Source organism: Genypterus blacodes, unplaced genomic scaffold, assembly GCF_046128005.1.
Source record: "Genypterus blacodes isolate CSIRO-AG114 ecotype Tasmania unplaced genomic scaffold, CSIRO-AGI_Gbla_v1 ptg000718l_1, whole genome shotgun sequence".
Taxonomy (NCBI): Eukaryota; Metazoa; Chordata; class Actinopteri; order Ophidiiformes; family Ophidiidae; genus Genypterus; species Genypterus blacodes.
Genome location: NW_027467395.1, coordinates 1 through 11,498, shown reverse-complemented (window position 1 = coordinate 11,498; position 11,498 = coordinate 1). Strand labels below are relative to the sequence as shown.

The following is an 11,498-nucleotide window of genomic DNA, read 5'->3' as shown; positions in this document are numbered from 1 at the left end:
ACACACACACACACACACACACACACACACACACACACGCAGGTGGGATTTACTGCCTTTCCTCTGCACATAATGGAGCGCTCCTCTCAGACCAGTTCAGACTTGAATCAAAGCTTCACAGCATCGGAGGCAGATGAGATACGGTCTTAGAACACACACACAAAGACAACTCCGCCCCCCCCTCTCAGACTCAAACATATACACACATACACACAACCTTTTCAGCACCCCCCCCCCTCTCCTCCTCCATCACACACTTGATAAACCTCAAGTCCAGACAATAAATAGCCCTCAGACAGTCGCTGACATCAGGGCAGAGGAATGTTTTACAAGACGGGAGGACAAGGGTCACACACGGCTGCACTTCCTCTCCACACACACACACACACTGATCCCACGTTTCCATCATGCTGCTATGCCGTTCATCATAACAGTGAGCAGGCCCAGGCCCAGGTGGAACACACATGAAGACAGAAACCTGCTCCACTTCTCACTTCCTTCACTTTCCTGAGGCAGAGCTGCTGTTGGGTGTCTTTAGATCATTAGTTGGGACTCAGTAAATCTCCTAATCAATATGCCATTAGGGACTTCCTGGTTGCTCTGGTGATTATTAGGTCATTAAGTCTTCAGTGGGAAATCTGTGTGTGATTACTTTTCTCTGTTGTTGTTGTTAAACTACACAACAACAACAACAACCAGCCTCATGCGTCCTGATTCACTGTGGCCGGGCTCGTCTGTCTCCAGGCAACACCTTGGTTGGACACGTCCCTGATGAAGGTCAAAGCCGGTGAATCTCTCCATGCTGCAGCTCTGTATGTGGCCGTGACCTCTGACCTCCCTGTGGAAAACTACCGGCTTGTCCTCCTCACAAAAACACCTTTATTCTCCCCTCTGTTCCTTTTGTTGTCTCACGCCCGATCCAGCCTTCAGTCACAACCTGAGAACTGAACCAATCACACTTTTGTGTACAGAATTCGCAAGGGTATTTGCAATGCACACACACACACACACACACACACACACACACACACACACACACACACACACACACACACACACACACACACACACACACACACACACACACACACACACACACACACACACACACACACACACACACACACACACACACACACACACACAAATCACAATCTTTCCCTAATCTCTCCACCTGCGCACACACACACACACACAGAGTTACCTCTCTGCACCTCAGTGACAAAGCCTGAAACAGGAAGCTGGAGCGGAGCCAAGGAGGTGACCCGACCATAAAGGGAGCTGACATTCAGGTTAGTCATTACACCTGTGGGAACGCTCGCCTGCTACTTCCCTAATCCACAACAGGGACACTAAACTCTGCTCTGCTCTGTTAGCAGGTCAGCATGAACGCAGCTCAACCAACACAGTCAATCACTAACCTGTCATTCTGATGAGGGACAGATTGAATCCTTGGACGTCGTTAACACAACACCAGCAGCTGTGTGAAGACGTTTGGCCGCAGCCTTGGAGCTGTTTGTGGTCGGTTCATATTTGTTGGGCCATTTGTCGTAACGTTTTCATTTATCAACACGTGCTAATGAAGGCCAGACGGGGCGGAGCTACCGGGAGAACTGCTGCTGACGCGGGGGAGCAGGGAAAAACGGTGCTAAGTGTTGAAATTGCCAGCTGGTGTATTGTTTACCCTCCAGTAGAGCGCGTCAGGTGATGAGTGGCATGTGTAATGTAATGTCCGTGTAATCAGAGAAGCAGGGAAGATGAAGACGTTTAGATCCAGGCAGCACGGCCCTTAATGGGGTTGGTTCCAGCTCCTTTTGTGGGCGTGACAGCGTTTGCCTGGAACCAAAGCCACTCTTGTATTAGCGCCGACTCGCCTGCAAGCTTTTTTTTTTCAAATGCTAATGACTTAAACGGTGAGAGAGCGCGGGCGGCTGCTCCCTCCAATTTAGGATTATTAAATAAAACGAGCTGCTGACAAGAAACAATCTGCTGAACATTCCCTTACAGACTCTCCATGCTCTTTCCCCTCATGCTTCCTGCTGCTGCAGGACAAAAGGGCTTCAGCCCTCTGTCTCCCTGGGAACCATCAAAGGAAAATGAGCAGTTTTATAACTCTACCTCATCATTCACTAACAAGCATGTGCCAATTACCCTGACAAAGAGCAGCAGCTCCTCTGCTCTGGTTTGTTGCATCACATCCCACGGGGATCAGCAGGTTATGGCTTAGGACTAGGTTGATGAAAACACAAACAATTTAGATGAAATAAAGCCTAGAGTTGAAATGAATGGCAGGAATGCGTCCCTCCGTCTCGTTCCTGCAGCTCTGATGGCATCAGAACACAAACCAGCTCAGAGCTCCACCGTTTCAACACCATCAACCTTCATTTACATGTTTCAGTCCCACTTTAGATCACTGCTAAGTCTAAAGAGTGGAAATTAAAAAAGCTGGAGTTCCATCATCTCCTCAGCAGGGGTTGGGGGGGGGATTGTGCACAGAGCGGAGCAAGAGGGGAATACAGAGCGGGCCAGTCACAGAGGCACAAAGGAAGCTACTGTGGGAGCTTACAGCAGTGGGGCTTTAAATCTGAGGGACCAAGGCCTCTCAACCAGCCTTTCAACTTGTGTTAGCTGAAAATTTCCCAAGACTTTGAGAGAGGGAGGGAAGCCAGGCTGAGGGAAGGGGATGTGTGAGCGAGTGAGTGAGTGAGCGAGTGAGTGTGAGTGTGTGAGCGAGTGAGTGAGTGAGTGAGTGAGTGAGCGAGTGAGTGAGTGAGTGAGCGAGCACAAAGAGCTTCCCAGGCGTAAAAAGAGGGAATCTGCTGTGTGCGTTTGCAGTTCAGGCCATTAGAAACAAACTGCAGAGATCAAATAGGGAACAGAGGAAAGAAGAAGCCACTCCAGGGAGGGAAGACTAAACAGATCTCTATCTCCATGCAGTCTGTGTGTGTGTGTGTGTGTGTGGGGGGGAATGCCTCATGCATACACACCCCAGGGGGCTGCACCTAGTTTGCATTATGACTCTGTGGAGCTCAATGGGGAGCAAACAAATTGGCAAAGCTCTTAACAGAAGAGGACATAATACAGTAAGTCTCTGTTGTCAACAGTCTGCTTGCAGGCTGAAGAGCTGTGAGCTGCATTCAGCAGATAGAAATGACAACTGGGAACTGGAACTGGGACGTCTGAGTTTCCAAAGCAACGGGAGACATAAAGGTCAAAGGATCAGAACCAAACTGAAGGGATCATATGTTCTAAGACAGCCTAAAGAGAAGAGGAGCAGCCCATGTTAGGCCTAAACAGAGATGAGTCTTAGTAATAGGAGCATTACTGGGACATGTTCCGCCTCTCAGTCACATCAATTACACACTTATTGATTGTTAACTGTGTAACCCCCTCAAACAACTTGAGTGAAAACAAGCCGAAGCATGAAGGAGGAGCTGCCACACACATGTGAGGGTGAGATGAAGGCCACAGCACGGCCGGCTTCATCCCACGCTCCCTCAGAGATCAATGGCTGAGCCTGATACCGCCTTTTATCAAGGTGACACTCTGCTCCTGCCAAGCCATTAAACTATGCTGCTGCCCAAGGGAGAGAGGCCATTGTGTGTGTGTGTGTGTGTGTGTGTGTGTGTGTTTGTTCAGAGCTAGCTCCACCAATTTTCCACCCATTGTGGAAGATATTGATTGCAAAAGCAAATAGGCATCAGGGCCTCATAGTGATTAAGAAAACAAGGAGACCCCCAGCACAGATGAAGCCTCTGAGCTGCTGTCTGCCCCCCCACCCCCCCTCCACTGACCCAGGGCTCTAACCTCTCTCAGAAGGGAGAGGACCCCCCCCCCCCAAAGATCAATAAGGGAAAGGGGAGCAAATAAATGTGTCTGTCAGTTAATATTGTCACCTAATAGGAGCTATTCACTCTCCAGGGTGTGTGTGTGTGTGTGTGTAGGGGGGGGGGTGCTCAGTCCAGGTTTGGCTCTGACAACAACTGGGACCACAGATAGAATTAAAGACACACACACGTCAGAGCTCTGTTGGCTGCAAGAGCAAGATCATGAATGTAGGTTAGCAGAGTAATCCTTTAGGCCAGGGTGAAGATGTCACACACACACACACACACACACACACACACACACACACACACACAGCCTGATATTAATGTGCATGTGGCAAACCTTTGACAATGACAAACTCGGCCTATTGTGAGCTTTAGGGAAATGGAGCGGAGACATTAACACAAACCAGCAGGGAATAACTCTGGAAAAATGAATCCCACCGTCGTGGACGAACACTCCACACAGACACACACAGAGATCAGCTACATATCGAGTTTGGTGGCTTTATAATGTTACTTCCCGCTCCTGTTCCCAGTCTGAACGCCGCTCCTGCCTAACTGTGATTTTACGGTAAAGGAAGCTCGACCTCAGATTATAAAAGGAGGAACTAACTGGCTGCTCTGGCTGCTCTGGCTGCAGACTAACACATATCTGGCTCATTAAACATCACGAACAGACGCCTGAAGAAGTCAAAGCCTCGCCTCGCTCACACACACACACACACACTCACACACACACACACACACAGATTGCCTCGGTTTCAGTGTGGGATCTGAACCTAACTGTGCTCCATTCAGCAGAGCCACGCAGGCTACGTGTAACCTCGCTTCGTAATCCCGGTAGCGTGATTTCCTTACCCCCGCTTCTTCACTAAATCCCTGTTTTTCCCAAGCAGCCGGTAAATCCCACAGTGCGTCTGGATGTCGGTCGTGCTTCCCTCTGGACCCGCCGCCTCTCAGCTGGGTCGAGCTTTCTGTGCCGGAGCCATTGGAGTGAATGAGCACGGAGCTTTCTGCTGGAACAATAAAGAGCAACTCACCGCCTCCAGCTCTGCCGCCCGGCGCCCTGACACACACACACACACACACACACACGGGGGGGGGGGGGGGGGGAGCCGGGAACAGGACGGTCAAACAGCGCCATCTCACGGTGATTTAGACCAGGCGTCCCGCTAACAGCGAGTAAGGACAAAAGTTCATTTACAGTCTGAACTGTAAAACGAGATCAAATATGAACCCTAACCCTAACGGGCGCCCCCCGTGTAATTCAGTCATTTAAACATGAATATAAACATACAGTCTAACTTAATAAGCATTACAAATTCAGCTACTAGGACGCGGTCAAAGACTAGAAACGTATATTAAAACATTTCGTAAGGTGCTTGTTATTTAAGTACAGTGATTGTTAATATATTCCGGTAGTATATTAACATTTTGGAAAGCGGTGCGAGGAAAAATCTGATGGCCAGTACGGGGATCGAACCCGCGACCTTGGCGTTATTAGCACCACGCTCTAACCAACTGAGCTAACCGGCCTGTCACACCGGCTATTCCCCAGCTTTATTCAGCGACTACCAAATGCGTGATATTAAGTGAGAAGTTGCAGTAAGCTAACCGAGCTAACTAGCTGCTTAACTAAGCTAACGTTAGCAGAGACGTCATTTTGCTAACTGACGTTAGTTGTTTTTGTCAATTATACCATGTCTAAAAGTACAAAACGAAGTCATAGCGGAATAAAAGACTTCATGTAACAGCTGACATTGATCTAAAACAATCTCACTCTCTGAAACTCACAGTTTGTCGAGTTTATTACAGTTTTTTGATCCGCTATCATCCCCGGGCTCCGTTGCCATAGTGACCCAGAGGAGAGGGGCGAGATGGATCACGTGATGCAGCAAAATGGCGACCACACAGTAGAATGGATGCGAACGTGAGTACGAGCTAAGATCAGCTAACCGCTGGATCAATACACCTATCGATCAGTGATCGCTCCGTTATCAGAGGACTCCGGCGCTGCTCTCATGCTCGCTCAGACTGTTTGCTCCTGTTCCGCTAATTCCTGTTCACTTCAGCGCCGCAGAGCGACTGCGCTAAGCCGTTAGCGCTCTGTGTTCACGCTGCTCTGCAGCTCCCAGAGCACCCAGAGCAGCGGCGGCACAGGCACTGGAGTCACTGATGGAAGCTCATTGTTTTGATCTCTTATTGTCTTCCAGGGTTCATATTAACTAACTGGGTCTGTCGGTTCATTGTTCCTCCGCCTCCTCCTCCTCCTCATCACACCGCCTGATGAAGATGGCCCTCAATGTGTTTGGTGAGCAGCATGACACGTCACATTCCTGTGTTACATCTGTGTGTGTGTGTGTGTGTGTGAAATGATGTGAGAGGTGGAGTAAGTAACTATTGTTTATCTTATTCTGGTAAAACCCTGAAATCTGTATTTTAGAGCTCCAAGTACTTCGTAGTTTCATTTTGAATCCATATCTATCTTTTTTAATAAGTTGATGTGAAATGGCCCAAGTGACGTCTGTAACTCATCCACAGTGAGGTGAAGAAGCAGATGTGCACACTTGAGCAGCTGAATGTTTGGTATAAAGGCTGTATAAATCACTCAAACAGGTGGTGGTTACTCCAGATTCTGTCCATTAATGGATTTGTTGTGTCAGCAGTTGTTTTGGTTGAAGTAGTGGAATCAAAGCACAGCGTTGTGGTGTAGAAGTACAAACAGTTCCTCCAAACTCTGCTGAAGTGTTTAAACAGAAGATCTCAGATTGTGAGAGTGAGCAAGTGTGTCGAGTGAGGACGAAGGAGCCTCACTCTCTAGGTAGGTCTGAGGTTAAAGTGCAGACAGACAGGATACTGGGAGGAGCAGATAAGGCCTGAGGAGGGAACACAGAAGACACCCAGACAGGAAACAGGCTGTTTGCTTTAGCAGCTAAGATGATGGCAGACAATGTGTGGCAGAGTTTCCAAGACGCAGGCCAGAGGGCAGGTTTATCACCCTCACACACACACAGTCTTCCTTACTGACCTTCATGGAGGCAGGGGTGGAGAAATGTATTCCTCACACCCGCGTTTGCTCCTGATCTGATCTTGTACGCGGCCACTTTTCCTATTTATGAAGGCCGAGTTATAACAGACCCTGATCTCCTGGGTCTGTGAAGCTGAATGAGTCCCTGGGGACAAAGGAAAGGTTCTGTCTCTGTGTCTAATGCTGCTCATTCACATGTGCTTCAGCCTTAACATCAGGGCTCTCTGGTCTGCTTACAGTAAATGATCCATCCATCATTATGATAAACAGACCAGAGAGCACTAAATAACCACACTGCAGCTTTAAGACTTGAATATATATATTAATTAATATACTATAATGATCTAATTAAAGCCAGCCAGTATTTTCCATATCCAGGATACAGAATTCTTCAGGTGGGACTGATGATCACAACACGAGCTACAGACCTGTCAGAGTAGTACCGTGTTCCATCCACTGGGGGGCACTGTGGTAAAGGAAATGAAGGATGTTGTGTTTACTGTCCTGGCTTCTCTGTCCTCAGATCACGATGAATACAGGCCGCCGGTGTGGAAGTCCTACTGTAAGAACACTTTGTTATCTCCTCATCAAGCTTTCGTGTCCTCACCACACTTATATTCAGACTTATAAACAATCATCTACCATTGTTGTTGCTTCTTTTGATGGTGCTGTGTCTCTGCTCCTCCAGTGTATCAGCTCCAGCAGGAGGCGCCACACCCCCGCAGACTCACCTGCACCTGTGAGGTAAGAACACAACACATACACACACGTCTCCATGTATCTGCAGATTGTGTGTGCGTGTGTTGTGTAGTGACATAGTAACAAACAGGGCTCTGACCTTGCCCAGGGCTCCATAGTGTTTTGGCGTGTTGCCGACGTTCACCAGCTGCCAGCCGCCACATGGGATGGAACCACCAGATGTGCTGGTGTGTGAATCTCCCTAGACAGATGGGACCAAACATTTAGAGTCCAGATTGACCCAAAGATTCTTTAAACCATTGATAATTCACTTTCCTCCAATTCATTTCCTCACATGATGATCGGGGCTGTGCTCAGAGCCGCTCTGCTGCTCTGCACACACACACACACACACACGGCTGCAACCAGAGCGCTCACACGGCTCCCCTTTGGACCCCAGCCAGCCTCATTACTGCTTACATGTTTAATCTATAGAAACACTCCTTTTACTGGGAAATGAAATGTCTAACACCTTATTTTGCCCTTTCCATTGTGTTTCCATACACACACCTTCCTCCCTTATCCATCACACACACACACACACACACACAGAACATTAATTAATATTCACAGCTTGATTTATTGGCTCAGCAGCACTTTTGTCGAACACCAGAATGTTCACGACTCAGCTTTTCATCTGACTCCTGCAATATTTCACACACACACACACACACACACACACAGAGCGACCTGTCAGTGTAAGTTGTGACTAATAAAGCTCCCTGGTAACAGAACACACACTCTTTAAGGTTCCTCATGACTCAAACCCTTTCTGACTGACACTTTATTATCTATTCATTCCTATGAACTCTTTTAAATGCTACATGTTTTCCTCTTCTTCTTCGTCCCTGCAGGTGGACAACAGGCCCAAATATTATGGGAGAGAGTAAGTCTGTCCCTCACACAGCTCACATCCATCAACCTACTGTTCTTACTGTGTGGAGGATGTGTGTTTACTGTGTGTGTGTGCGTGTGCGTGTGCGTGTGCGTGTGCGTGTGCGTGTGTGTGTGTGTGTGTGTGTGTGTGTGTGTGTGTGTGTGTGTGTGTGTGTGCGCACGTGCTCAGGTACCACGGGATGATCTCCAGAGAAGAGGCCGACCTGCTGCTGAGCCAGGCCGAAGGCAGCTACCTGATCAGAGAGAGCCAGAGGCAGCCGGGCACGTACACGCTGGCTTTACGGTGCGTTCACACTCAGTGGGACACTTAGTGAACGCGTTTCCATGGTTAGAATGACAGCTGTGGTCTCCTCAGAGTGGGAGTCACTCTTTAAATGGGTACATGGCTTCATTTAAAGTGGAGCTCCATGTGGTTTGGGGTCAGTTTGTTCTATTCAAAGCCTCTCCCACCTGCACAGGCCTGTCTCTCTCTCTCTCTCTCTCTCTGGTCTCTGTCTCTCTCTCTCTGTCTCTCTGGTCTCTCTGGTCCCCCCCGGGGTTATAATTAGGTTCCATAAATACCCAGATCCCTCTTTGGGCTGGCTAAAAAGGAAAGGTTTGATTTTGGGTTAATGATCTCCTGGTTCTGTTTCATTTTGCTGGTGGGTTCAGTCTGATGAGACGTCGCCCCAGATCAGGCTCAGTTTGTGCTGTTTGTCTTCAATCAGGGCTTCTTTCCCTGCTGCACTGGGATGATTCCCTATCGTACAAAGAGATGGTCTGATCTTCTATCTTCCAGGTTTGGGAACCAGACCAGAAACTTCCGCCTCTACCATGACGGGAAGCACTTTGTTGGGGAGAAGAGGTTTGAGTCCATCCATGATCTGGTCACTGACGGCCTCATCACACTCTACATTGAGACAAAGGTGTGTAGATGTGTGTGAACGACGTGTGTGTCTCCTACAGGGCTGACTCAGGCCCAGTACTGTAAATGCTCCTCATTACCGGAACAGAAACATTGAGATGTTCTGTCCCCGTCTCTCCTCCCAGGCGGCTGAGTACATAGCCAAGATGACCATCAACCCCATCTACGAACACGTGGGCTACACCACCCTCAACCAGGAGCCCACCCTCAAAAAACATCTGACCCACAGCCCCGAGGCCCCAGATGGACCGGCGCCGGCCAAAGAGAACCACAGCGCCGAGGAGCGGGTAAGGACCAGAACACGGGGACACGGGGACACTGAGACCAGGAGCCCGGGACAGACAGCTGCTCGGCCCGCTCTAGATGAACGACGAGCAGCCCGGGTCCTCAGAGGTCATCAGGGGTCATCAGGGGTCATCAGGGGTCCTCATTACCCTCTACTGATTCAGATGATTAGATGATACTCTTAGATGATTCAGTTAGTCCCACCTGCTCCTGACCTCCTGACCTCCTGACCTCCCAATCATCATCAAACACGCCTGACATTTTAATCAGCAGTTTTCTGGTGTGTGCTGTCAACGGGGCCAAAGCCTCCCTGAGGGGGCCTGGCCTCTCTCTCTCTCTGTCTCTCTGTCCTCCTCCCTCTCTCTCTCTCCTCCCCTCTCTCTCTCTGTCTCTCTGTCTCTCTGTCCTCCCCTCTCCCTCCCTCTCTCTCTCTCTCTCTGTCTCTCTGTCCTCCCCTCTCCCTCCCTCTCTCTCTCTCTGTCCCTCTCTCTCTCTCCTCCCCTCTCTCTGTCCTACCCTCTCCCTCTATCTCTATCTCTGTCTCTGTCCCTCTCTCTATCTCTCTGTCCCCCCCTCTCTCTCTCTGTCTCTCTGTCCTACCCTCTCCCTCTCTCTGTCCCCCCCTCTCTCTCTCTGTCTCTCTGTCCTACCCTCTCCCTCTCTCTCTCTGTCCCCCTCTCTCTCTCTCCTCCCCTCTCTCTCTCTGTCTCTCTGTCCTCCCCTCTCCCTCCCTCTCCCTCTCTCTGTCCCCCCCCCCCCTCTCTCTCTCCTCCCCTCTCTCTCTCTCACTCACACACGTGTGGGTTTACATGATACTCAGTCTCAGCAGACACACACACTCTTCTCGTCAAGGCATCAAGGCTGTGATGGGATTGATTTTATGATTTCTAGCTTAATATGATCCAGAAGCACTCAGTCCCACCTGGCTGAGTGCTGAGGGCTGAGGCTGAGGCTGAGGCTGAGGGCTGAGGCTGAGGCTGAGGGCTGAGGCTGAGGGCTGAGGCTGAGGCTGAGGGCTGAGGCTGGGTGCTGAGGGCTCAGTGAGAGACGTCACATGTCAGGCTGCATGTTTACATCAGCTTCTGTCTGTGGGGGCTCAGGTCGCTGTTGGCAAATTTGACCAGCGTCTAAAAATAAGTGTTACTTTCGGGAAAGAAGTTTTCAGAGAGTGAGGAAGGTGAGGAGGTGAGGAAGGTTCTGTGCAGCAGGATGGCAGGATGAGAGGAAGGAGCATAAGGAGAGAAGGAGGAGGAGGAAGACTGATGCGGAGGCGACGTGGCCACCAGCCAAAGGCTCTGCAGCAGAGTTACATAACAGCAGCTCCCTGCAGTAACCTGCACACACACACACACACACACACACACACACACACACACACACACACACACACTGTGGAACATTTCTAGAGTTTGTTGTCTCACTTTGCTGTCAGCGTTTTTTTGGATGTAATCAAGTGTGTGTGTGTGTGTGTGTGTGTGTGTGTGTTGTGTGTGTGTGTGTGTGTGTGTGTGTGTGTGTGTGTGTGTGTGTGTGTGTGTGTAGATGGATGGTTCAACTCAGGCAATGTCCACAAACACACAAACAGGACTAGTAAAACACATGTAGAGTGGAGCATGCAGTCAGGTAGCAGTGTGTGTGTGTGTGTGTGTGTGTGTGTGTGTGTGTGTGTGTGTGTGTGTGTGTGTGTGTGTGTGTGTGTGTGTGTGTGTGTGTGTGTGTGTAGACAATGTTCACTAATCTGCTCCAGCAGTTCAGAGCCTCTGGAGGCCTGGTATGACCTGCAGCCTGTGACCACTGCACCTCATACATCACTGTC

At 49.6% G+C, this 11,498-nt stretch overlaps 1 protein-coding gene, 1 long non-coding RNA gene and 1 other non-coding gene across 4 annotated transcripts; 1 reads left to right on the top strand and 2 right to left on the bottom strand.

Annotated features, from left to right (window-relative positions):
- Positions 1 to 4,726: 4,726 nt before the first annotated feature.
- Positions 4,727 to 7,794, bottom strand: LOC142990753 (uncharacterized). The gene is made up of 4 exons (XR_012960826.1): positions 7,697 to 7,794; positions 7,501 to 7,595; positions 7,287 to 7,418; positions 4,727 to 4,896 (listed from the first exon to the last, which is right to left on the bottom strand). It is a non-coding gene; the product is annotated as an uncharacterized LOC142990753 (long non-coding RNA).
- trnai-aau (transfer RNA isoleucine (anticodon AAU)) lies at positions 5,293 to 5,366 on the bottom strand. Its single transcript has one exon. It is a non-coding gene; the product is annotated as a tRNA-Ile (tRNA).
- Positions 5,658 to 9,976, top strand: LOC142990752 (N-chimaerin-like). Of its 2 annotated transcripts, XM_076140615.1 has the most exons (8): positions 5,658 to 5,760; positions 6,044 to 6,141; positions 7,382 to 7,420; positions 7,547 to 7,602; positions 8,451 to 8,482; positions 8,663 to 8,776; positions 9,272 to 9,398; positions 9,523 to 9,976. In XM_076140615.1, exons 2-8 carry the CDS (start codon positions 6,117 to 6,119, stop codon positions 9,856 to 9,858), a joined length of 729 nt encoding a protein of 242 aa, XP_075996730.1. In that variant the 5' UTR covers positions 5,658 to 5,760; positions 6,044 to 6,116; the 3' UTR covers positions 9,859 to 9,976. The 2 variants fall into 2 exon arrangements, with proteins under 2 accessions (XP_075996730.1, XP_075996729.1); XM_076140614.1 differs by lacking the exons at positions 5,658 to 5,760; positions 6,044 to 6,141 and having other exon boundaries at positions 7,339 to 7,420.
- The last annotated feature ends 1,522 nt before the right edge of the window (positions 9,977 to 11,498 follow it).

Coding starts and splice junctions, on each gene's coding strand:
- LOC142990752 (XM_076140614.1), top strand. CDS start 7,339: ATGAAGGATGTTGTGTTTACTGTCCTGGCTTCTCTGTCCTCAGATCAC. Junction 7,603..8,450: donor GACTCACCTGCACCTGTGAG/GTAAGAACACAA, acceptor TCGTCCCTGCAG/GTGGACAACAGGCCCAAATA. Junction 8,483..8,662: donor CCCAAATATTATGGGAGAGA/GTAAGTCTGTCC, acceptor GCACGTGCTCAG/GTACCACGGGATGATCTCCA.